Source organism: Bombina bombina, chromosome 1 (genome assembly GCF_027579735.1).
Source record: "Bombina bombina isolate aBomBom1 chromosome 1, aBomBom1.pri, whole genome shotgun sequence".
Lineage (NCBI taxonomy): Eukaryota > Metazoa > Chordata > Amphibia > Anura > Bombinatoridae > Bombina > Bombina bombina.
Window position 1 is genome coordinate 689,124,900 of NC_069499.1, and position 27,844 is coordinate 689,152,743.

Here is a 27,844-nt window from a genome sequence, read left to right on the forward strand (position 1 = left end):
CTACCAAGCCACCCCTCACTTATCGAGGGATAAGGGATCCAGGGACTCACCAGTCTAGCAGCTTTATCAGCAGCCCGTGGTCTGGCAGAAGAACTTCATCCTGACAGGGACCTTGGGCTTAAGCTGCAGGGCAGGAACAACTTCTTAGGTGTGTCAGAAAACACAAACTCTGACAGGGACCTGTAGAACAAGAAAGGACAGAGTAACCAACCCTAGGTTTCCACAAAGGGGTAGTAAAGTGTTAAAAGTAAAAGCCACCACCACTCTTACTAAAGAGATTGATGTGGACACTTCTAGACCCCAATCCTTGCTTGCAAGGAAAAGTACCCATAAAAGGATTAAATATCTTCAGACACCAACTTCGCACATTCTCCATTGACAGAGGCAAAGAGAATGACTGAGGATTATCTGTATGTGAAGTTACACTTGACAGCTTTGCTGGGGTGCTCTTTGCCACCTCCTGCTGGCCAGGAGTTGAATATCCCACTAGTAATTGGAATGACGTTGTGGAAATGTATGAGATTTGCTTTTTTAAGGTTTATTTGTGTATATGAATTAGCCAATTTTGTGTTTTGAAGCCAAAACCTAATAAAATGGGTTGTGCTTGTAGGTATAATCAGATCTCATTACTTTATCACATTGTGTACATATTCATGCTTCCTTATCTTATATCTGTCCATTAACCAATCACCAATACTTGGAGAGAACAATGGAAAAAAAATTGTTACCTTATCTCTTCTATACCCCACTGGGAGTGTAATTTCTTCTACTGGCTGTGTTTACACAGCTTGGCCTTGAGGCCAAAAACATTCAGGATGGATGGGGATACCACAGGCTAAATCAACTATTTCAAATGCCAATATAAGGGTAATGGAAATACTTGTAAACAATTGAATACACTCCAGCAGGTAAAGTGAATAATTGGGAACAAATTAAAGGGGAGAAACTTTTTTAGTAAACTGTCCCTTTAAGTTAAACATTGTCACTAATTTGCAAATACCTAGAATATCTGCCCTACTGTATGCATGCAGTGGCAGTGTGCAGCGTTTGGAGAGACTTCTCCTAAAATATGCAAAATGTTCAATAAACACCTCTTTTTCAGCCTCCTTCAGCTCAGCCTCTTTCTCCTTCACTCTCTGAACAAACATTTGTCTCATCTCCTCTTCTTTTTTTTGTAGTTCCCCAAGAAATTCATTCCTTTTTGCCTCATAGGTCTCCTGCAAGCTAAAGACGTGAAAGGAAAAGATATGAAAAGAAATGAGGCAAAATAACAAAAAGGCATACAGTGTACACAAAAGATAAATCCTGTTTGCTACCTAAGGACTGGAACCCTCAGTCTTTTTATATTCTGAGCAAGTCTCTTTAAAGGAAAATAATACTTTAATTTTAATGTACCAGAGTTGCTCATCATAAGGTAAGGGGTGAAATTATGGCCATCAGAGGGCGTTTTCTTCCCCCTAAATGGTTTTTGCAATGAACATGCACCTCTTTTCAGTTGAGGTTATTCCTTGACTCTAGGAAAATACAATAATGGGCATGTTGGGACTGGCGATGGAGTAGGTTAATACAAAGAAAGAAGAAAAAAAATAGGTTCATCAGAGTCCATACCACTATTTCAGCTCTTTATATCTGAATGCTGACAGGTTACCCCACAGGGTAATAGAGTAAGTCCCAAACATTGAGTCCTGTAATGTGTCAAACTAGGTATTTAAGACAAGCTCTGTCTTTTCAGATACATTTTGCATTATATAACACAATTTTAACATAAAACATGAAAACAGTAATTCTCTAACTTGCGTTTTTCAAGAGACTGGATTTTCTAAATTGCAATTGTCAAGTTGTTTAATTTTTAGCAAATCCAATATAGGTTAGAGGGTTGGTGTGTAGGCTCTATGATATTAAAGTCTGGTATAGTAAAATGGGCAGAAGGACTTATTGAAGCAATGGATAGGAGAGATTGGTGGTGGTGGAGGAATGAAAAGGGAAAGAAGAGGAAAAAAAAAGGGAGATTCTAAGATTCTATATGGGATCATGTGAGTGAGGGATTGGAGTATCAAGTTTGGCCGGAGTGGCAGCTGCCCAAGGATTGTGAGGCCTAGGAGTTAAGAAAGGGACAGTAATCTTTTTTCGCCAATGGTGTCCCAGGGTTCCCAGTTAAGGAAGTGAAGGTCTTGTTGTTGTTTAGAATTATAAACATAGCCTTCCATCGATTTGAAGTGTATGATTAGATTTATCAAACCTTGCCAGAGCAGGGGATTAGGCTTCTTCCAGTTTCTAGCAATCGAGAGTTTGGCTGCCATAAGTATTATAATCAGTAGGCAACACTTGAGTAAGGCCAGTTTTTGGAGATTGAGACGGAGGAGTGCTGTTTCAGGGGGCAGATTCTCAGTCAAGTCAAGGAGTTGGCATAAAGTGAGCAGTTTGGACCAAAAAGGTTTAATGATAGGACATGCCCACCAAGTATGGAATGAATCCCCGATCTGTGAGCAACCGCGCCAGCATAATGGGGAGCAGGTGGGGAACATCTTATTTAGTTTGAGTGGAACAAAATGCCATCTGGTGAGGAGTTTATAGTAAAGCGGATTATCCGGTGCTTTTAATACAGACCATATCAAAATATTATGTTCCTGTTTAAAACCTACTAAATAATTTAAAAATAATACAAATGAATATTTTTACTGTCAAACCATTGTAACTTTCTTAACCACTTTGCCTAAAACGTTTAAAAGAGAAGTCATAAATAAATTAAAAGTTATGAAAAAGAATGACAATGCAGCACTCAAATATCTTTGATAACAAGTGGTTTATTTTTGCTCTTCCCAACATGTCAAAGACATAGATAGACCCCTAAACCAAAATTGTGATTAAAAAGGAGTTATATACACATACCAGGCCTGGTTAACAGAACAATCCCTTACATCAAATATGTAATTACTGAATACAGAGAAGCGCAATCATGTAACAAAAACGCTTCCATGTACAACATTTGTGTTAAGGATACAATAAGCAACAATAATCACCATTAGACATTAAGTAGCAAATATCCAGAACCATCAGAGCACTTAGTGTGAATCACACGCACTGTATTGCATGGGATAGTTGCCTAGTAAAGTTCCAGCGTAACTGATTTTATTACAAGACCAGAGACTCATATTTTTGCATTCTCTCATTTTACTACTCAATGCAGCTTTTAAAAGTACATAATAACATAAACAAACATATTAAAACAGCATAGAAAACAGATAACCACAGTAAGTAGCTAAGGATAGAGCTAACTTATAACTCCAAGAAAAAAGTGACCAATCAGAGAAGGAGTAGTGACCATAAACTGTCCAATAAGCATCCAAACTTCCTCTTTCTTTTTGCTGCTCAGGCAAGATAAGTATAATTTTTTTTTTACCTCCAATAAAGTTAAAATTTCACTTAGTTTTTCTTATTCCTGGTCGATATATACCTTATATATTTCGTTTATATATTTTCCCTAACATTCTTAGTTTGTATAAGTCTTTCTCTGTCAGTTATACACATTTAATAATGTTTTAAGTTTGAATTTGCCTCCGTTTTTTCGGCCCCTCTACAACTTCGTCACACATCCCCTCCGGTTTTACCCTTTCATTATATTAACTACCCATTACCTCCGGTTTACCATTTTTCTGACTGAAGTGTTTGCAGTCAGCTTTTTTCCTCCTCCATCTCCCCTGTCACTAACGTTCCGGTCGCCATTTTGTGGGCCGGACTTCCTTTCCCGCCCCTCAGCCTGACGTGTTTTACCTCCCTGTCAGTCTGAGTCAGCTCTCCTCACGACCGGCAACATTTGTTGCCATTGTTTCCCTCAGTCGAGTAAACTGTTTGTTCAAAGCATTTATTGCCTTACATTGCCATCTTGTGGTAATAGTTATTAACAAAGTATTTATTTAATTTCAAAACGGTTTTACATATGTCAAACCCTTTCTAGTATTATTATTATATAATTCAATTTAAGCTATATATATTTTGTGCTAGTATTATCTACATATTTTTTAAAAAAATTTGAGTTTATACCTTACAAGTTTTATTTAATTTATAAATAAGAAATGATTAAGTTTTTAAAATGTCTGAAAACCCAGAAAGTTCTCCTCCTCTAACAGCTCAGACTGTTCAAATTATGATTGATTCATCAATGAACAATCTTTTCAATAAAATGTCTTCATTAATGGGCATTAAAGAAACTAAAAAATCTTTAAAGAGAAAAAATCCCTCAATTTCTGTAATTGCCAGCAAAAAGCTTATAACAAAATCTCGTCAGCTTTTGTCTGACACCACAATTCCTCGCAGCTCGGGAACAAAAACTGCTGCTAATAGAACCCCATATCCCAGGGGTGTCGAAATGGGAGATACTGACACAAGTACAATATTTAAAGAAAAAATAAAAAATGTTGAAAAATCATCCTCTGATGAAAACAACTCTGAGGATGGTAGTTATACAGATGTAAACTCAGATTCTATAGATGTGGAGTCTGAAAATTCAGATTATACCCCTGCCACTAAAAGGCATAAGAAAATGCATAAAAAATTAAAAGAATATATTGAGGAGGAGACAGAATTCACTGATTGTCTGGGTTTACCTAGATTTAATCCCGATGAGCTTCATCATCCCCGCTCTGCGGAATGGTGTCCCAATATAGAGGTGGCAAAATTGATAGATTTCCAACTCAAGAAACCTCTAAAGAAACAGACTCGCAACAAGATGAGAGCAGAATGTCCTCGCCCTTTACTCCCAAAAAATGCTTCAATTACCCCTGAAGTTGACCCAAAAATCCTTAAATTCATTGGTGCCCCAGGCTACAAGGTTAAAAAAGGAATTGATAGATCCTGGAGGATTTGTCAGGACAAATTGTTAGACTCCATAGGTCCCCTGACCAAGTTATTCGAGTTATCTGAACAGGGTGTTGCAGAGGATGCCCCTCTGGATCCATATGTTGTCAGAGAATGGGTCCAACGACTCCTATGTTTCATAGGTAACACAAATGCTGCCATGACCCTAGAGAGACGAAAAAATATATTGCGAAAAATCGATCCAAAAATATCGGATTTCGCTTCCAATGAAATATCTCCGGACGACAATGGATTGTTGTTTGGTGACTCTTATTTGAAAGAGCTCAACCAATATGTTAACACCTTTTCAAATCTCAATAAGGTTAAAACTTCTGTGAAAAAGATTTTTTACCCTAATCAGAGTTTCTCTGACAGGGCCGGGAGAGGCAGAGGCCGCTTTCCCGGCCGTCAACCATTCCTATCCAGGTCTCATTATAACCAGTCCCATCAACCCTATTATTCTACCCAACATCAGTATCAATTCAGCAGAAGTTTCCAAGACCCTTCAACCCCAACAACTTTCTTCCCAGCAAGGAGCCGCCCTTGGAACCAAAGAGGTTTCAGGGGTAGATCAAGATCAAGACAAGCTCCAGGTAAGATTATTGGTTCCTTTTCAAATTCCTTCTTCCCAAAACAGAATTGGTGGCAGAATTGCTTTGTTTGCCCAAAACTGGGCGTCAATCACTTCCGACCCTTGGGTTCTTCAAGCGCTGTCAGGAATTTTCATAGAATTTATTTCCCTTCCCATTCAAATAAAATTTCCACAACCAATTCATTTTTCCCAAAAAGACAAAATTCTGGTTCAAAAAGAAATTTTTTGCCTTTCTGCCAAGAAAGCTATTCTTCCGGTCCATCATCCTCAAAATTGTTATTTAAGCAATCTTTTTCTCGTCAAAAAGAAAAACAACCAATTCAGACCGGTTATAAATCTAAAATCTTTAAACGCTTACGTTGTTTACCATCATTTCAAGATGGAAGGTATTCATTTATTAAGGGAGTGTCTAAGGGAAAACGATTGGTTAGTTCGTTTAGATCTCACAGACGCCTACTTAACCGTTCCAATAGCTCAAGAGCACTGGAAATTTTTAACTTTTCGTTGGGAAGATCAGTTTTGGAATTTCACCTGTCTTCCTTTCGGCCTATCCTCTGCTCCTTGGATTTTCACAAAATTACTCAAACCAGTAATAGCTTGGTTGAGGCTTCGAGGTGTCCGTCTAATTATCTATTTAGACGACATACTTATCATGGACCAGAATTTTCTCTCACTCCAAAATCATTTATTTTCAACAATCTCCCTTTTGGAATCTCTAGGTTTCTTAGTAAACAAACAGAAATCAGTTCTGGTTCCTACCAAATCTCTAATCTTTTTAGGTTTCAAGATAGATAAAATCCTTTCCACTTTGAGTCTCCCATTAGACAAAGTGAAGAATATAAAGAAAGAGATTTCCAAAACTCTATCCAAAGATTCAGTTCCCATCAGAACTATAGCCAGGATAGTAGGGTTACTTTCATCCTCTATTCAGGCTATCTTTCCTGCCCCCCTTCATTATCGCGAACTTCAAAGATTGAAAATCCTTCATTTGAGAAAAGGTTTTTCCTACTCTCACTTAATTCCCATATCTCCAGAAGCGAAAGAAGAACTTTCTTGGTGGCTTTCACATTTGGAGGCCTGGAACGGAAGAGCCATTTTTGGCAAAACTCCGGATTTCATCATCGAATCCGATGCCAGCCTTTCAGGCTGGGGAGCTCGTTGCGGTCCTTCCATCACAGGTGGCAAATGAACTCTGGAAGAAAAACGCTTTCACATAAATTGTTTAGAATTATTGGCTGGCTCGTTTGCAGTCAAGAGTTTTGCAAAGTTTTCTTCTCCAGTTTCTATTTTACTGCGCATGGACAATATATCTGCGGTGCAGTATCTCAATCGTTTGGGAGGCACCAAGTCCAGGGACCTGTCCAATATCACCAAGGATTTTATTCATCTTTGTTTGGACAGGAACATTTCAGTCAGAGCAGAATATATTCCAGGACAAGCGAATTCAATGGCGGACTGGGGATCTCGTCATTTGACGGATTTCAGTGATTGGAAATTGGACAGGAGTCTCTTTCTCTCGCTCCAATCTCTCAGAGGTCCCTTTTGTTTGGATCTTTTTGCATCCAGGACCAATTTTCAGATTCTTCCTTATTTCAGCTGGCGCCCAGACCCGGAAGCAGCTGCCATAGATGCTTTTCTCCATCCATGGCCACGTCTAGGGGTCTACGCGTTTCCTCCATTCTCGATGATCCCGAGGACGATTTCAATTGTCCGCAGGGATCTCCTTCGTCTAATGATTGTGACCCCCCTTTGGCCGACACAGTCATGGTATCCATCCCTTCTGGAAATGTCCATCGATCTCCCGATTCTTCTTCCTTGTCTTCCCCATCTTCTTACGGATCCAGAGGGCAATTACCACGATCTAGTCCTTCAAGGTTCTCTTCTCCTGGTAGCATGGACGATCTCAGGGGACCCTGGGCTCTCCGAGGCCTTTCGGCTGGAGCAAGATCCCTCTTTCAGGAATCTTGGGCCCCGGGCACTCGCAAATGCTACTTTGCCGCTTGGTCTAAATGGTCTAGCTGGTGCTTGCAAAGGAATCTGGATCCCGTTTCTTCAGATTTAACCGACATTATTAATTACTTATCACACCTTTTTGATTTAGGTTTAGCTTATAGAACTATCAATGTACATCGCTCAGCTATTTCTGCTAGACATAATTTGATTAATAATGCTTCTATAGGTAAACATCCTTTAGTTTGTAGGATCCTCAAGGCCATGAGACTAAAACGTCCTCCAATTCCTAAACATGAATTTTTCTGGGATGTGGACCTAATTTTTTCCCTTTTTAAGTCTTGGCCTCATAACGCCTCATTATCTTTTAAACAACTCACAGCTAAACTCGCCACTCTCCTTTGCCTAATTTCTTTCAGAAGAGTTTCTGACGTTAAAGCTCTAGATTGGAATTCTAAACGCTTCTCTCCAGAGGGCGTTACCTTTTTCATTTCACGAAGAACTAAAACCCTTTCCACATCTATCTTTTACCCTTACCTTCCTTCTGAACCTTCCCTTTGTGTGGTTGAATGTTTGAAATCTTATGAATCCAGAACTTTACCTTTTAGAAAACCTTCTAATAACCAACTTTTAATTTCCTTTATTCCCCCTCATGCTGCCGTATCCTCTACTTCCATAGAGAGATGGGTTAAATGGGTCATGAAAGAAGCTGGGATCGATATTTCTTTCTCAGCCCATTCAGTTAGAGGTTCTGCTGCTTCTAAAGCCTTTTTGAAGTCTGCTCCGCTTCAGCGGATTTTGGATGCGGCAGATTGGTCTTCAGACTCTACCTTTAAACAATTCTATTTCAGACCCATTCAACATGCCTCACTTAACTTATTTTCTTAAATGGTTTATTCCAGGATTAATGTGCTTTAAACTTGCAAAAATATGAGTCTCTGGTCTTGTAATAAAATTCCGATTATCCTAATATTTTGAAGGTATAATCTAGATTTTATTAAAGACACAGAGACGAGTATTTTCCCACCTCAATTATGTTTGATACCCTCCCTTAAGAATTCTTGTATATTGTTATTATCACTTATTTCTTCTTATTTCGACAGTTTCCATCTGAAGGAAATCCTTTCCTTAAATCGGGATTTGTACCTTCTATTCAAGAGGATTTTCACCTGACAAGTGCCCTTAGATCCAAGTCATCTTCTGCAATCAAGTTTTTATCGCACAAGTTTTCCTTCAATCAAACTTTCAACTGTTATGCATATGTTTTATTCTGTTTGGGACTTTTTGGACTGTTACTAGTTCTAAAAATTTTTCCATGGGTGAGCATCAGTCAAGAAAGAGGAAGTTTGGATGCTTATTGGACAGTTTATGGTCACTACTCCTTCTCTGATTGGTCACTTTTTTCTTGGAGTTATAAGTTAGCTCTATCCTTAGCTACTTACTGTGGTTATCTGTTTTCTATGCTGTTTTAATATGTTTGTTTATGTTATTATGTACTTTTAAAAGCTGCATTGAGTAGTAAAAAGAGAGAATGCAAAAATACTCGTCTCTGTGTCTTTAATAAAATCTAGATTATACCTTCAAAATATTAGGATAATCGGAATTTTGAGCCAGCCAGCATAACAAGGAAAAAGCAGCCTCACCACCATTCGCGGTAGAAGTTCCTGATTACACCTGTGTCGTTACCTCTGTATTCAATTCACAAGCTTCACAGAGAGCGTGACGATATCACAGAATGGTAACTGTGTGTGGTCCTCTTTTCCGGTTATCACCTCCTTTTAGATTATGGACACGGAAGTCCCCAACAAGGCCGCTGACTTCAATGCTGGTAACCACAACCGCTCCTCAGTAGTGCAGTAATTCAAGACCGCTGCCAGGTAAGTGTACTCCACTTCAAAAGTTGCCGCTTCTCAGACGTCAGTCATGATGCGTTTCGCCCCTCCCCTTAGTGGGCTGACTTCAGGGCTTCATCGGATCCGATTTGAATTACCGCACTACTGAGGAGCTGTTGCGGTTACCAGCATTGAAGTCAGCGGCCTTGTTGGGGAGTTCCGGGTCCATAATCTAAAAGGAGGTGATAACCGGAAAAGAGGACCACACACAGTTACCATTCTGTGATATCGTCACGCTCTCTGTGCACAACAACCTTTTCATATGCAAATTTCTTAACCACTTTACTGAATTATCTAGGGACTTTCATTATCTAATAATAATTTTAATAACATTCAAGAGATGATTTCTTCAATTCCAGTCCAGGACCCTATAACAGAACAATATTAAGGATATAAGAACTTACGTAAAACAATCAGATGCACAGTAACCATGGTTTCCAACCTGCTCTCACCCAAGGTAATCATGAAAATCTAGCCAGTTACTAGGTCCAAAGGACTGGAATCAAAGTGCCCTGCTCTACTATACCAATTTTCAACTACAATGGGCATATTAGTTCAGTGATTCCTAACCTTTTGTGAACTCTTAATTATATGAATGAAATATTACATAATATGGACCACTAAAATCTTTAAAATGTAATAGTATATGCTCAAAGCAAGATGCTAGAACCATACGAGAAGCTTGTTGTAAAGTTTTGACTTTGTGATGATCTCAATTAAGGCGGGCTTTCACACCCAATTTGTCCAACACCCTGAGTGAGAATCCCTGCATTAATGTGCCACTGAGAATTAAAGAGACATAAAACAGTAAAAACAAAATGCTCGGTTTGGTCACAATACCCCCATTTTCACTATGTGTTTAAGTCATGTAAACAGGATAGATAAATATCTTAAAGGGACAAGAAACTCAACATTTTTCTTTCATGATTCAGATAGAGAATACAATTTTAAACAACTTTCCAATTTACTTATATTATCTAATTTGCTGCAATCTCTTGATATCCTTTGTTGAAAAGCTATCTAGATAGGCTCAGTAGCTACTGATTGGTGGCTGAACATAGATACCTTGTGTCATTGGCTCATCCATGTCCGTTGTTATTTCTTCAACAATGGATATATAAACAAAGAAGCTAATTAGAAAATAGCATTAAATTGGAATGTTGTTTAAAATTGTATTCTCTAAAGGGACATAAAACCCAAAAATTTTCTTTCATGATTGAGATAAAGGCACACATCTGGTATGCTCCTTTGCTATTCCTGAGCAGAACACAAACATTGATTGGTAGATTTCTTTCTGAGCAGCAAAGCATTGCACCTGGTTAAATGACTACATTTTCTTTAACCTCTTTCCTATGGTTAAACACACTGCGAGAAAATATTTTTTTGTAAAAATAAAATGTTTGAGCTAAAAGAGCAGTTTACTTTTACAATTTGATGTCCCTTTATGTATGGAAGCAATGTGCAGGGGTAATTTCAAATTTTCAAATACAGATTGCCTCACCATTTTTTTATTTTTCTAAACCTGGGTAGTGCCTTCTATCACTTTTCCTTAGTGAAGCCCCAAACTCTTAGCAACAGATGTTTCTATGGTTTATTTAAAAGGATGCTAAATAGTCTGTTTCATTGTTTTAATAAAAAGCAATATACAGTTGCTTATACTTAATAGAAATCATTGCAATATGTGTTATTCATCTATTTAAATGGGTTTTACCTTTGTACACTACATTTATGCTTCCTATCACAAACCTATAAGGAGGGGGAGGCCTTTGCAGAAAGTTTTATCTTAGCTTAAAGGGACAGTAAAGGTTCAGAATAATGTTATATAATTCTGCACACAGTGCAGAATTATTTAACATTATTTAAGCGGTAACTTCAAAAATGTAAAAGTATTTTCAGAATTTTCAGTGAACGTTGGACTCCGCTCCAGGATCTACTGAGGGGGTCTTAAATATCCAAAGCGCTTCACTGGCTTGCTGGTTAGTCGCAGCACGCCTGGTCGCACTATTGGAATAAATGTAACTCTCTCCCGCTCTGGTCTAATAGCGGGAGCAAGCTACATTTATTCCAATAGCCCGACCGGGCGTGCTGCGACTAACCAGCAAGCCTGTGAAGCTCTTTGGATATTCAAGACCCACTCAGTAGATCCTGGAGCAGAGTCCAACGTTCACTGAAAATTCTGAAAATACGTTTACATTTTTGAAGTTACCGCTTAAATAATGTTTGCAGAATTATATAACATTATTCTGAACCTTTACTGTCCCTTTAACATCATGAAACAGGGAGTCAGATTTGCTCATTGCCCAGAACGGACAGAATAAAAACTTAGGTTTTGAAAATTCTCTGCTTATATCACACTTGGGGCAGGGCTACACTGAGAATTTCTAAGTGCTAATTTTGCAAGAAAACAATTAAAGGGCCATGATACCAAAATGTTGAAACTCTTGAAAGTGATGCAGCATAGCTGTAAAAAGCGGTTTATAAAATATCACCTGAACATCCCTATGTAAAAAAAGAGATATATTTTACCTCAAAATTTCCTAAGTATTCACATCCCATTGTAAAAGACTTTAAGCAGCAAATCAGTTTGTCTGTCCCGGGACAGGCAAGGGAGTGAACCTCGTGCACACTCATGTTATTTCCCTATTCAGTTTAAGGAAGTTTACTATGAAATCTCATGAGAGTTAAATCAAATCTCATGAGATCACAGTAAAAAAAATTCATGACCTCAGCAATGTTGATGCCGATTGGCAGCAGTTCATTTCTTTTTTTTTTTTTTACCTGCTGCTGGACAATAGCTGAAGTATAACTTTTTACACAAGACTTACTCTGCTGAGCTGAGGAAATTGTGAGGTAAAATATCTTCCTTTTTTTACATAGAGATGCTCAGGTGATATTTTCTTGTCTGCTTTTTACAGTTATACTGCATCAGTTTCAAATTATTTAGCATATGAGTATTATGTCCCTTTAAGTTATTTGCTGGGTTTTTTTACACAATCTTTTCCTTTTTATATTTCCTTTAACATATTTGTTTTTACCAAAGAAGCACTGTTTAATATACATTTAAAAGGGATAGAAAGGTTAAAATTGAAATGTGCATTGCAATTTGAATTAAGCATTTTTGCAATAAACTTGCATTAGAAAAAATGCTTCTAGTAAAATTTATTACTGTTTTTTTTCCAGCATACGCAAATATACGGTGAAGGCCTGTGCACTAGTATTCAGACAACACATTCTAAGAGAGCTTACAGTGGTGTGTATATATATATATATATATATATATACATACATACATATATACAGGGAGTGCAGAATTATTAGGCAAATGAGTATTTTGACCACATCATCCTCTTTATGCATGTTCTTACTCCAAGCTGTATAGGCTCGAAAGCCTACTACCAATTAAGCATATTAGGTGATTTGCATCTCTGTAATAGAAGGGGTGTGGTCTAATGACATCAACACCCTATATCAGGTGTGCATAATTATTAGGCAACTTCCTTTCCTTTGGCAAAATGGGTCAAAAGAAGGACTTGACAGGCTCAGAAAAGTCAAAAATAGTGAGATATCTTGCAGAGGGATGCAGCACTCTTAAAATTGCAAAGCTTCTGAAGCGTGATCATCGAACAATCAAGCGTTTCATTCAAAATAGTCAACAGGGTCGCAAGAAGCGTGTGGAAAAACCAAGGCGCAAAATAACTGCCCATGAACTGAGAAAAGTCAAGCGTGCAGCTGCCAAGATGCCACTTGCCACCAGTTTGGCCATATTTCAGAGCTGCAACATCACTGGAGTGCCCAAAAGCACAAGGTGTGCAATACTCAGAGACATGGCCAAGGTAAGAAAGGCTGAAAGACGACCACCACTGAACAAGACACACAAGCTGAAACGTCAAGACTGGGCCAAGAAATATCTCAAGACTGATTTTTCTAAGGTTTTATGGACTGATGAAATGAGAGTGAGTCTTGATGGGCCAGATGGATGGGCCCGTGGCTGGATTGGTAAAGGGCAGAGAGCTCCAGTCCGACTCAGACGCCAGCAAGGTGGAGGTGGAGTACTAGTTTGGGCTGGTATCATCAAAGATATGCTTGTGGGGCCTTTTCGGGTTGAGGATGGAGTCAAGCTCAACTCCCAGTCCTACTGCCAGTTTCTGGAAGACACCTTCTTCAAGCAGTGGTACAGGAAGAAGTCTGCATCCTTCAAGAAAAACATGATTTTCATGCAGGACAATGCTCCATCACACGCGTCCAAGTACTCCACAGCGTGGCTGGCAAGAAAGGGTATAAAAGAAGAAAATCTAATGACATGGCCTCCTTGTTCACCTGATCTGAACCCCATTGAGAACCTGTGGTCCATCATCAAATGTGAGATTTACAAGGAGGGAAAACAGTACACCTCTCTGAACAGTGTCTGGGAGGCTGTGGTTGCTGCTGCATGCAATGTTGATGGTGAACAGATCAAAACACTGACAGAATCCATGGATGGCAGGCTTTTGAGTGTCCTTGCAAAGAAAGGTGGCTATATTGGTCACTGATTTGTTTTTGTTTTTGAATGTCAGAAATGTATATTTGTGAATGTTGAGATGTTATATTGGTTTCACTGGTAAAAATAAATAATTGAAATGGGTATATATTTGTTTTTTTGTTAAGTTGCCTAATAATTATGCACAGTAATAGTCACCTGCACACACAGATATCCCCCTAAAATAGCTATAACTAAAAACAAACTAAAAACTACTTCCAAAACTATTCAGCTTTGATATTAATTAGTTTTTTGGGTTCATTTAGAACATGGTTGTTGTTCAATAATAAAATTAATCCTCAAAAATACAACTTGCCTAATAATTCTGCACTCCCTGTGTATATATATATATATATATATATATATATATATATATTGCTTTTGAAGACATAATTTGTGTCATACAAGCCACTGCTGACTCTCCTCTCTGAAAAGGCTTAATGACTGAATACTGGTGCAAAGGCCCTCAACAGGATACAGTAATATGTTTAACTGAAAGCATATTTGCTAATTGAAGTATATTGCAAAAAGGCATATCATTCGAATTGAAATGCATATTTCAATTTTGACCTATCCCTTTAAGGTCTGTGATTTATTAAGCATTGATAACTCTATGGATGTGTATGACTCACAAGCCCACCCCCCTTAATTTTCTACAAATGTAGGCCTTCAAAATGTAGTGAATGACTGCTAGAAATAGATTTTTTTCCTGTGGTACTCTGCCTGAGTAGTTTGTGTGGAAGAAATAGCTGCTTTTTACTCTTAGTCCTTCAGTATGAAAAGAATGTATAACCAATTTAAAAAAAAATAATGAATTAGCTCTTTATATACCATTTTTAAGGGAAAAATGGGAAGGCAAAAATAAAATGTTTAAAAAAAAAATGTATGCTTACCCGATTAATTTATTTCTTTCTAGACACGGAATCATCAATTACTGTTGGGAATATCACTCTTGGCCAGCAGGAGGAGGCAAAGAGCACCACAACAAAGCTGTTAAGTATTACTTCCCTTCCCACAATCCCCATTAATTCTCTTTGCCTTAGGTGCAAGGAGGAGGTGAAAAAACATAATTTATGCTTACCTGATAAATTCCTTTCTTCTGTAGTGTGATCAGTCCACGGGTCATCATTACTTCTGGGATATTACTCCTCCCCAACAGGAAGTGCAAGAGGATTCACCCAGCAGAGCTGCATATAGCTCCTCCCCTCTACGTCACTCCCAGTCATTCGACCAAGGACCAACGAGAAAGGAAAAGCCAAGGGTGAAGTGGTGACTGGAGTATAAATTAAAAAATATTTACCTGCCTTAAAAACAGGGCGGGCCGTGGACTGATCACACTACAGAAGAAAGGAATTTATCAGGTAAGCATAAATTATGTTTTCTTCTGTTAAGTGTGATCAGTCCACGGGTCATCATTACTTCTGGGATACCAATACCAAAGCAAAAGTACACGGATGACGGGAGGGATAGGCAGGCTCTTTATACAGAAGGAACCACTGCCTGAAGAACCTTTCTCCCAAAAATAGCCTCCGATGAAGCAAAAGTGTCAAATTTGTAAAATTTGGAAAAAGTATGAAGCGAAGACCAAGTTGCAGCCTTGCAAATCTGTTCAACAGAGGCCTCATTCTTGAAGGCCCAAGTGGAAGCCACAGCTCTAGTAGAATGAGCTGTAATTCTTTCAGGAGGCTGCTGTCCAGCAGTCTCATAAGCTAAACGAATTATGCTACGAAGCCAAAAAGAAAGAGAGGTAGCGGAAGCTTTTTGACCTCTCCTCTGCCCAGAGTAAATGACAAACAGAGAAGACGTTTGTCGAAATTCCTTAGTTGCCTGTAAGTAAAATTTTAGAGCACGGACTACATCCAGGTTGTGCAGTAGACGTTCCTTCTTTGAAGAAGGATTTGGGCATAAAGAAGGAACAACAATCTCTTGATTGATATTCCTGTTAGTAACTACCTTAGGTAAGAACCCAGGTTTAGTACGCAGGACTACCTTATCCGAATGAAAAATCAAATAAGGAGAATCACAATGTAAGGCTGATAATTCAGAGACTCTTCGAGCCGAGGAAATAGCCATTAAAAATAGAACTTTCCAAGATAACAACTTTATATCAATGGAATGAAGGGGTTCAAACGGAACGCCCTGTAAAACATTAAGAACAAGGTTTGAACTCCATGGTGGAGCAACAGTTTTAAACACAGGCTTAATCCTGGCCAAAGCCTGACAAAAAGCCTGGACGTCAGGAACTTCTGACAGACATTTGTGTAACAGAATGGACAGAGCTGAGATCTGTCCCTTTAAAGAACTAGCAGATAAACCCTTTTCTAAACCTTCTTGTAGAAAAGACAATATCCTAGGAATCCTAACCTTACTCCAAGAGTAACCTTTGGATTCACACCAATATAGGTATTTACGCCATATCTTATGGTAAATCTTCCTGGTAACAGGCTTCCTAGCCTGTATTAAGGTATCAATAACTGACTCAGAAAACCCACGTCTTGATAAAATCAAGCGTTCAATTTCCAAGCAGTCAGCTTCAGAGAAGTTAGATTTTGATGTTTGAAGGGACCCTGTATCAGAAGGTCCTGTTTCAGAGGTAGAGACCAAGGTGGACAGGATGACATGTCCACCAGGTCTGCATACCAAGTCCTGCGTGGCCACGCAGGTGCTATTAGAATCACTGATGCTCTCTCTTGTTTGATTCTGGCAATCAATCGAGGAAGCAACGGGAAGGGTGGAAACACGTAAGCCATCCTGAAGTCCCAAGGTGCTGTCAGAGCATCTATCAGGACTGCTCCTGGATCCCTGGATCTGGACCCGTAACGAGGAAGCTTGGCGTTCTGTCGAGACGCCATGAGATTTATCTCTGGTTTGCCCCAACGTCGAAGTATTTGGGCAAAGACCTCCGGATGAAGTTCCCACTCCCCCGGATGAAAAGTCTGACGACTTAAGAAATCCGCCTCCCAGTTCTCCACTCCCGGGATGTAGATTGCTGACAGGTGGCAAGAGTGAGACTCTGCCCAGCGAATTATCTTTGATACTTCCATCATAGCTAGGGAGCTTCTTGTCCCTCCCTGATGGTTGATGTAAGCTACGGTCGTGATGTTGTCCGACTGAAACCTGATGAACCCCCGAGTTGTCAACTGGGGCCAAGCCAGGAGGGCATTGAGAACTGCTCTCAATTCCAGAATGTTTATTGGCAGGAGACTCTCCTCCTGACTCCATTGTCCCTGAGCCTTCAGAGAATTCCAGACGGCACCCCAACCTAGAAGGCTGGCGTCTGTTGTTACAATTGTCCAGTCTGGTCTGCTGAATGGCATCCCCCTGGACAGATGTGGCCGAGAAAGCCACCATAGAAGAGAATTTCTGGTCTCTTGATCCAGATTCAGAGAAGGGGATAAGTCTGAGTAATCCCCATTCCACTGACTTAGCATGCACAGTTGCAGTGGTCTGAGGTGTAAGCGTGCAAAGGGTACTATGTCCATTGCCGCTACCATTAAGCCGATTACCTCCATGCATTGAGCCACTGACGGGTGTTGAATGGAATGAAGGGTGCGGCAAGCACTTTGAAGTCTTGTTAGCCTGTCCTCTGTCAGGTAAATCTTCATTTCTACAGAATCTATAAGAGTCCCCAGGAAGGGAACTCTTGTGAGTGGAACGAGTGAACTTTTCTTTTCGTTCACCTTCCATCCATGTGACTTTAGAAATGCCAGCACTAACTCTGTATGAGACTTGGCAGTTTGAAAGCTTGAAGCTTGTATCAGAATGTCGTCTAGGTATGGAGCTACCGAGATTCCCCGCGGTCTTAGTACCGCCAGAAGAGCACCCAGAACCTTTGTGAAGATTCTTGGAGCTGTAGCCAATCCGAATGGAAGAGCCACAAACTGGTAATGCCTGTCTAGGAAGGCAAACCTTAGGTACCGATAATGATCTTTGTGAATCGGTATGTGAAGGTAAGCATCTTTTAAATCTACAGTGGTCATGTACTGACCCTCTTGGATCATAGGTAAAATTGTCCGAATAGTCTCCATCTTGAACGATGGAACTCTTAGGAATTTGTTTAGGATCTTTAAGTCCAGGATTGGTCTGAAAGTTCCCTCTTTTTTGGGAACCACAAACAGATTTGAGTAAAACCCCTGTCCCTGTTCCGATTGTGGAACTGGATGGATTACTCCCATTAACAAGAGCTCTTGTACGCAGCGTAGAAACGCCTCTTTCTTTGTCTGGATTGTTGACAATCTTGACAGATGAAATCTCTCTCTTGGAGGAGAGTATTTGAAGTCCAGAAGGTATCCCTGAGATATTATCTCTAGCGCCCAGGGATCCTGAACATCTCTTGCCCAAGCCTGGGCGAAGAGAGAAAGTCTGCCCCCCACTAGATCCGATCCCGGATCGGGGGCCCTCAATTCATGCTGTTTTAGGGGCAGCAGCAGGTTTCCTAGTCTGCTTGCCCTTGTTCCAGGACTGGTTAGGTTTCCAGCCTTGTCTGTAGCGAGCAACAGCTCCTTCCTGTTTTGGTGCAGAGGAAGTTGATGCTGCTCCTGCTTTGAAATTACGAAAGGAACGAAAATTAGACTGTCTAGTCTTGGCTTTGTCCTGAGGCAGGGCATGGCCTTTACCTCCTGTAATGTCAGCGATAATCTCTTTCAACCCGGGCCCGAATAAGGTCTGCCCTTTGAAAGGTATATTAAGCAATTTAGACTTAGAAGTAACATCAGCTGACCAGGATTTTAGCCACAGCGCCCTGCGTGCCTGAATGGCGAATCCTGAATTCTTCGCCGTAAGTTTAGTAAGATGTACTACGGCCTCCGAAATGAATGAATTAGCTAGTTTAAGGACTCTAAGCCTGTCCGAAATGTCGTCCAGAGTAACTGAACCAATGTTCTCTTCCAGAGACTCAATCCAGAATGCCGCTGCAGCCGTGATCGGCGCAATGCATGCAAGGGGTTGCAATATAAAACCTTGTTGAACAAACATTTTCTTAAGGTAACCCTCTAACTTTTTATCCATTGGATCTGAAAAAGCACAGCTATCCTCCACCGGGATAGTGGTACGCTTAGCTAAGGTAGAAACTGCTCCCTCCACCTTAGGGACCGTTTGCCATAAGTCCCTTGTGGTGGCGTCTATTGGAAACATTTTTCTAAATATCGGAGGGGGTGAGAACGGCACACCGGGTCTATCCCACTCCTTAGTAACAATTTCAGTAAGTCTCTTAGGTATAGGAAAAACCTCAGTACTCGTCGGTACCGCAAAATATTTATCCAACCTACACATTTTCTCTGGTATTGCAACTGTGTTACAATCATTCAGAGCCGCTAACACCTCCCCTAGTAATACGCGGAGGTTTTCCAGTTTAAATTTAAAATTTGAAATATCTGAATCCAGTCTGTTTGGATCAGAACCGTCACCCACAGAATGAAGTTCTCCGTCCTCATGTTCTGCCACCTGTGACGCAGTGTCTGACATGGCCCTAATATTATCAGCGCACTCTGTTCTCACCCCAGAGTGATCACGCTTACCTCTTAGTTCTGGTAATTTAGCCAAAACCTCAGTCATAACAGTAGCCATATCCTGTAATGTGATTTGTAATGGCCTCCCAGATGTACTCGGCGCTACAATATCACGCACCTCCCTCTGAGCGGGAGATGTAGGTACTGACACGTGAGGCGAGTTAGTCGGCATAACTCTCCCCTCGTTGTTTGGTGAAATTTGTTCAATTTGTACAGATTGATTTTTATTTAAAGTAGCATCAATACAGTTAGTACATAAATTTCTATTGGGCTCCACTTTGGCATTGCAACAAATGACACAGGTATCATCCTCTGAATCAGACATGTTTAACACACTAGCAAATAAACTTGCAACTTGGAAATACAATTCAATTAGAATAATATTAAAACGTACTGTGCTTTTAAGAAGCACAGAAGATCTATGACAGTTGAAAATTAATAAATTGAAACAGTTATAGCCTCAATCCTTGTAAACACCACAACTTTAGCAAAGGTTTAATCTCATTAGCAAAGATAACAAATTCTGAAAGCAGGAAACAAATTACAGAATAAACGTTTTTTATCTCAGTCAAACTATAATTCTCACAGCTCTGCTGAGAGAAATTACCTCCCTCAAAATAAGTTTTGAAGACCCCTGAGCTCTGTAGAGATGAACCGGATCATGCAGGGAATACAATGAGTTGCTGACTGAAATATTTGATGCGTAGTAAAAGCGCCAAAAAACGGCCCCTCCCCCTCACACACAGCAGTGAGGGAGAACAGAAACTGTCAGAAAACAGATTAAGCAACTGCCAAGTGGAAAAATAGTGCCCAAACATTTATTCACTCAGTACCTCAGTAAATGAAAACGATTTTACATTCCAGCAAAAACGTTAAACATAATCTCTAGTTATTAAACAGCTTTATGTATTTCTTACAGTGTAATTCTAGTGAAGTACCATTCCCCAGAATACTGAAGTGTAAAGTATACATACATGACATTATATCGGTATGGCAGGATTTTCTCATCAATTCCATTGTCAGAAAATAAAAACTGCTACATACCTCTATGCAGATTCGTCTGCCCGCTGTCCCCTGATCTGAAGTTTACCTCTCCTCAGATGGCCGAGAAACAGCAATATGATCTTAACTACTCCGGCTAAAATCATAACAAAAACTCTGGTAGATTCTTCTTCAAACTCTGCCAGAGAGATAATAACACACTCCGGTGCTATTTTAAAATAACAAACTTTTGATTGAAGATATAAAACTAAGTATAATCACCATAGTCCTCTCACACATCCTATCTAGTCGTTGGGTGCAAGAGAATGACTGGGAGTGACGTAGAGGGGAGGAGCTATATGCAGCTCTGCTGGGTGAATCCTCTTGCACTTCCTGTTGGGGAGGAGTAATATCCCAGAAGTAATGATGACCCGTGGACTGATCACACTTAACAGAAGAAAACAAAATTTATGCTTACCTGATAAATTTATTTCTCTTGTGGTGTATCCAGTCCACGGATTCATCCATTACTTGTGGGATATTCTCCTTCCCAACAGGAAGCTGCAAGAGGATCACCCACAGCAGAGCTGTCTATATAGCTCCTCCCCTAACTGCCACTCCCAGTCATTCGACCGAAGACAAGCAAGAGAAAAGAGAAACTATAGGGTGCAGTGGTGACTGTAGTTTAAAAATAAAACACACCTGCCTTAAAATAACAGGGCGGGCCGTGGACTGGATACACCACAAGAGAAATAAATTTATCAGGTAAGCATAAATTTTGTTTTCTCTTGTAAGGTGTATCCAGTCCACGGATTCATCCATTACTTGTGGGATACCAATACCAAAGCTATAGGACACGGATGAAGGAAGGGACAAGGCAGGCGCTTAAATGGAAGGCACCACTGCCTGTAAGACCTTTCTCCCAAAAATAGCCTCCGAAGAAGCAAAAGTATAAAATTTGTAGAATTTAGAAAAAAGTATGAAGCGAAGACCAAGTCGCCGCCTTACAAATCTGTTCAACAGAAGCCTTATTTTTAAAAGCTCATGTAGAAGCCACCGCTCTAGTGGAATGAGCTGTAATTCTTTCAGGAGGCTGCTGGCCAGCAGTCTCATAAACTAAGCGGATTATACTTCTTTACCAAAAAGAAAGAGAAGTTGCTGAAGCCTTTTGGCCTCTCCTCTGTCCAGAGTAGACAACAAACAATGCAGATGTTTGACAAAAATCCTTAGCTTGTAAATAAAACTTTAAAGCACAAACCGTCAAGATTGTGTAATAGACGTTCCTTCTTTGAAGAAGGATTAGGACACAGTGACGGAACAACAATCTCCTGATTGATATTCTTATTAGATACCACCTTAGGAAGAAACCCTGGTTTGGTACGCAAAACTACCTTATCTGCATGGAAGATCAGATAAGGGGAATCAAACTGTAAGGCAGATAACTCTGAAACTCTTCGAGCCGAAGAGATAGCAACCAAAAACAGAACTTTCCAAGATAAAAGCTTGATATCTATGGAATGCAGAGGTTCAAACGGAACCCCTTGAAGAACTTTAAGAACTAAATTTAAACTCCATGGCGGAGCAACAGGTTTAAACACAGGCTTGATTCTAACTAAAGCCTGACAAAACGCCTGAACGTCTGGAACATCCGCCAGACGCTGGTGCAAAAGAATAGACAGAGCAGAAATCTGTCCCTTTAAGGAACTAGCTGACAATCCCTTCTCCAATCCTTTTTGGAGAAAAGATAATATCCTAGGAATCCTGACTTTACTCCATGAGTAACCCTTAGATTCACACCAATGAAGATATTTACACCATATCTTATGATAGATTTTCCTGGTGACAGGCTTTCGAGCCTGAATTAAGGTATCAATGACCGACTCGGAGAAACCACGTTTTGATAAAATCAAGCGTTCAATCTCCAAGCAGTCAGCCGCAGAGAAATTAGATTTGGATGGTTGAAAGGACCCTGAAGTAGAAGGTCCTGCCTCAGTGGCAGAGTCCATGGTGGAAGGGATGACATGTCCACCAGATCTGCATACCAAGTCCTGCGTGGCCACGCAGGTGCTATCAAAGTCACGAAGCTCTCTCCTGCTTGATCTTGGCAATCAGACGAGGGAGCAGAGGAAACGGTGGAAACACATAAGCCAGGTTGAAGGACCAAGGCGCTGCTAGAGCATCTATCAGCGCTGCCTTGGGATCCCTGGACCTTGGTCCGTAACAAGGAAGCTTGGCGGTCTGATGAGACGCCATGAGATCCAGTTCTGGTTTGCCCCAAAGTTGAATCAACTGTGCAAACACCTCCGGATGGAGTTCCCACTCCCCCGGATGAAAAGTCTGCCGACTTAGAAAATCCGCCTCCCAGTTCTCTACTCCTGGGAACACGGCAGGAATTTAGAAGTTTTGACAACCTGGCCTCTGTCAGGTAAATCTTCATTTCTACAGAATCTATCAGAGTTCCTAGGAAGGAAACTCTTGTGAGAGGGGATAGAGAACTCTTTTCTTCGTTCACTTTCCACCCATGAGACCTCAGGAATGCCAGAACAATGTCCGTATGGGACCTGGCGATTTGAAAATTCGACGCCTGTATCAGAATGTCGTCTAGGTAAGGGGCTACTGCTATACCCCGCGGCCTTAGGACCGCTAGGAGTGACCCTAGAACCTTCGTAAAGATTCTTGGTGCTGTAGCTAACCCAAAGGGAAGAGCCACAAACTGGTAATGCCTCTCTAGGAAGGCGAACCTGAGAAACCGATGATGATCTCTGTGTATCGGAATGTGAAGATAAGCATCCTTTAAGTCCACGGTAGTCATATATTGACCCTCCTGGATCATAGGTAGGATGGTTCGAATAGTCTCCATCTTGAAGGATGGGACCCTGAGAAATTTGTTTAGGATCTTGATATCTAAGATTGGTCTGAAAGTTCCCTCTTTCTTGGAACTACAAACAGATTTGAATAGAAGCCTTGCCCCTGTTCCTCCTTTGGAACTGGGTGGATCACTCCCATAACTAGGAGGTCTTGAACACAATGTAAGAATGCCTCTCTCTTTATCTGGTTTGCAGATAATTGTGAGATATGAAATCTCCCTTTTGGGGAAGAAGCTTTGAACTGCAGAAGATATGCCTGGGACACAATTTCCAACGCCCAGGGATCCTGGACATCTCTTGCCCAAGCCTGGGCGAAGAGAGAAAGTCTGCCCCTTACTAGATCCATTTCCGGATCGGGGGCTGATCCTTCATGCTGTTTTAGAGGCAGCAGCAGGTTTTTTGGCCTGCTTTCCTTTGTTCCAAGCCTGGTTAGGTCTCCAGACCGGCTTGGAGTGGGCAAAATTTCCCTCTTGTTTTGTATTAGAGGAAGTTGAAGCTGCGCCACTCTTGAAGTTTCGAAAGGAACGAAAATTAGTCTGTTTGGTCTTTAATTTGTTGGACATATCCTGAGGAAGGGCGTGACCATTTCCTCCAGTAATATCGGAAATGATCTCCTTCAGTCCAGGCCCGAATAGGGTCTGCCCCTTGAAGGGAATGTTGAGAAGCTTAGACTTTGAAGTAACGTCAGCTGACCAGGATTTGAGCCATAGCGCCCTACGCGCCTGAATAGCAAAACCTGAGTTTTTAGCCGTTAGCTTGGTTAAATGAACAACGGCGTCAGAAACAAATGAATTGGCTAGCTTAAGAGCTTTAAGCTTGTCAAGGATATCATCCAATGGGGTTTCTACCTGTAGAGCCTCTTCTAGAGACTCAAACCAGAAGGCCGCAGCAGCAGTGACAGGGGCAATGCATGCAAGGGGCTGGAGAATAAAACCTTGTTGAATAAAAAATTTCTTAAGGTAACCCTCTAATTTTTTGTCCATTGGATCTAGAAAAGCACAACTGTCCTCGACAGGGATAGTTGTACGCTTCGCTAGGGTAGAGACTGCTCCCTCCACCTTAGGGACCGTTTGCCACAAGTCCCGTGTAGCTGCATCTATAGGAAACATCTTTTTAAAAACAGGAGGGGGAGAGAACGGTACACCTGGTCTATCCCATTCCTTTGTAATAATTTCTGAAAACCTCTTAGGTATTGGAAAAACATCAGTGTAAACAGGCACTGCATAGTATTTATCCAATTTACACAATTTCTCTGGGACTACAATGGTTGTCACAGTCATCCAGAGTTGCTAAAACCTCCCTGAGCAACACGCGGAGGTGTTCAAGCTTAAATTTAAATGTAGACATATCAGAATCAGGTTGAAGTGTCTTCCCTGAGTCAGAAAAATCACCCACAGATAGAAGCTCTCCTGCTTCGGCTTTTGCACATTGTGAGGGTATATCAGACATAGCTACTAAAGCGTCAGGGAGCTCTGTATTTGTTCTAGCCCCAGAGCTGTCTCGCTTTCCTTGTAACCCTGGCAGTTTGGACAATACCTCTGTAAGAGTATGATTCATAGCTGCCGCCATGTCTTGTAAAGTATACGCAATGGGCGCGCTAGATGTACTTGGCATCCCTTGAGCGGGAGTTATAGGCTCTGACACGTGAGGAGAGTTAGTCGGCAAAATTTCCCCCTTGTCAATTTCCTCTGGTGATAAATCTTTTAAAGCCAGAATATGGTCTTTATAACTTATAGTAAGATCAGTGCATTTGGTACACATTCTAAGAGGGGGTTCCACAATGGCTTCTAAACATAATGAACAAGGAGTCTCCTCTATGTCAGACATGTTTAACAGACTAGTAATGAGACCAGCAAGCTTGGAAAACACTTTAATTAATGTGAAAAAGCAGAATCTAAAAAACGGTACTGTGCCTTTAAGGGAAAAAAAACAAACACAAAAACTGCAAAACAGTGAAAAAAAGCAGTTAACTCTACGTTATTTTTACAGTGTGTATAATAGACTAAAATAGCATTGCACCCACTTGCAAATGGATGATTAACCCCTCAGGCTCAAAAACGAAGCAGAAAAATGGTAAAACCGTTATAACAGTCACAAGCAAACTGCCACAGCTCTACTGTGGCTCCTACCTGCCCATAAAACGACTTTTGTAGGCACAAAAACCCTTTAGAGAGGTCCAATATGTCAGGGGACTCCTTCAGGGAAGCTGGATGTCTCAGAATGTAAAAACTACTGCGCAATTAGAGCGTGAAAATAGGCCCCTCCCACAATGCACTCAAAGTGAAAGGGCCATAAATAACTACTCCTAGGAGAAATCTAGTCAGCCATGTGGAAAACTAGGCCCCAAATAAAGATTTATCACCCTCAGTAAAAAACCTTCTTTATATATCATGCAAACGTTTTACATACTAAGTAATAAGAGCAAGGAACATGAATATTACCCTTTACTGCAAGCATGATGCCAGTCATTTGTTAAATCACTGTAATCAGGCTTACCTTAAATATATTAGGCACTGTCCGCATTTTCTAGACCTTATCTCTCTAGAAAAAAATATACTGAACATACCTCAGAGCAGTTAATTCTGCAGGCCGTTCCCCCAGCTGAAGTTTTCCCATACTCTTCAGTTATGTGTGAGAACAGCAGTGGACCTTAGTTACAACCTGCTAAGATCATCAAAAACCTCAGGCAAAACTCTTCTTCTAATTTCTGCCTGAGGTAAAAACAGTACAACGCCGGTACCGTTTAAAAATAAACTTTTGATTGAAGATAAACTACACTAATTCACCACATCTCTCTTGATACTTCCTTTCTTGTCAAGAGCTGCAAGAGAATGACTGGGAGTGGCAGTTAGGGGAGGAGCTATATAGACAGCTCTGCTGTGGGTGATCCTCTTGAAACTTCCTGTTGGGAAGGAGAATATCCCACAAGTAATGGATGAATCCGTGGACTGGATACACCTTACAAGAGAAATTAGGTGTCTGGTAAAGATTTTTCTACAATCAAGTTTTTATTATTTTGAAAGCCAGAGCAGGCTTGCACTGACCTATCCTGACAAATCTGGGTCTAGTGTACTCCACATCAATCTCTTCAGAAAGGCTGTGGTGGCTTTAAAGCAGTTAGGAAATTGCAAGGTGGGCCTTGCTTCGTTTTCCTAACATTATGCTACCCTAGTATAGAAAGCAAGAGTATGTTTACTCTAGCCTTTCTTTTCTACCCAGGTCTCTGTTATTAGTGGCATCCTCTCATGCTGGGTGTGCTGTCCTCCTGCCGGATGGCTAGATGCAGGTAAGTGCTGTTGAGTCTTCTATGTATGGGAGATTAGCCACTTTAAAATATTCTGCAATATATAATAGGACCGATATATCCTAGTTGGGATATTATTTGTGGCAGGTGCAGGCACTTACAGTGACAGATAAGAGAGACAATGGTTTACCTTTGTTAGTAATGAAGGGGTTAACCAGCTTCATGAGGCTAGAATGTTTACTCTTGATGTTTAGGAATATAATTCCTGTACTTTTCCTTGTAGTGTGTACTAGTCTTAGTTCATGCGGGGGAAAAGGTTTTTCTGCAGCACCGTGGAAACGGGTGTTTGGTATAAGGGGCTTGTTTTTATTTTATCAGCCTGGTGGGTCTTATGTTTTGCTTTATTCATATTCATTTATGTCGCTGGGCTAAAGAGCCTTCTGCTGTTATGGTGGTGATAATAAAGACTCAATTTTTCTTTCATTTAATTTTTAGCCCTGTATGGTATGCACTTTATGGCCCTGCCTCCTTCTTGGTTAGTAAAGAAGGCAGCGGCACCATTTCGGTGTGAATAGTTGCACTCACATGCCCCGCCATGGTGTGTTGGGGTTAAAGCGTTTCTGAAATTTCTAAATTAATTTCTTTCTTTGCTGATATGGAGAGTCCACGACGTCATTCAATTACTAGTGGGAATATCACTCTTGGCCAGCAGGAGGAGACAAAGAGCACCACAGCAAAGCTGTTAAGCGTCACTTCCTTACCCATTATACCCAGTCATTCGACCGAAGGGAAATGGAAAAAGAATAACACAAAAGCTGTAGAGGTGCTTGAGGTTTAGTAAAAAAATAACTGTCTTAATAAATGGTGGGGTCGTGGATTGGACATTCAATTATTAGTGGGAACCAATTCCCAAGCTAGAGGACACAGAATGAACAGGTAAGGAGAACAAGACAGGCAGACCTAAACAGAATGCACCACCGCTTGAAGAATCTTTCTCCCAAAAGAGGCCTCAGCCGAGGCAAAAGTATCAAATTTAGAAAATTGGGAAAAAGCATGCAGAGAGGACCAAGTTGTAGCCTAAAAAAGCTGTTCCACAGAAGCTTCATCTTTGACAACCCAAGAAGAGGAGACAGCCCTAGTGGAATGAGCTGTAATTCTCTCAGGAGACTGCTGTCCAGCAGTCTCATAAGCAAAATGAATCATACTTCTCAACCAGAGGGAAGGAGAAGTAGAAGTAGCCTTCTGACCCTTACGCTTTCCTGAGAAACAAACAAACAGTGCAGAAGACTGGCGAAAATCCTTAGTCATCTGTAGGTAGAATTTTAGAGCATGCACAACATCCAAGTTGTGCAACAGACGTTCTTTATGAGAAGGATTGGGACAGAGAGAAGGAAGAACAATTTCTATCCAAAACCACTTTAGGAAGAAACCCAATTTAGTA

At 40.6% G+C, this 27,844-nt stretch overlaps 1 protein-coding gene across 1 annotated transcript in view; it reads right to left on the reverse strand.

The window, feature by feature from the left end:
* Positions 1 to 27,844, reverse strand: part of SEPTIN6 (septin 6) — a gene marked incomplete in the record, with an annotated part of 231,349 nt that overhangs the window by 41,947 nt on the left and 161,558 nt on the right. The window contains 1 exon segment of the mRNA XM_053699188.1: positions 1,092 to 1,224. Within this exon segment, the coding sequence (XP_053555163.1) occupies positions 1,092 to 1,224 (133 nt within the window).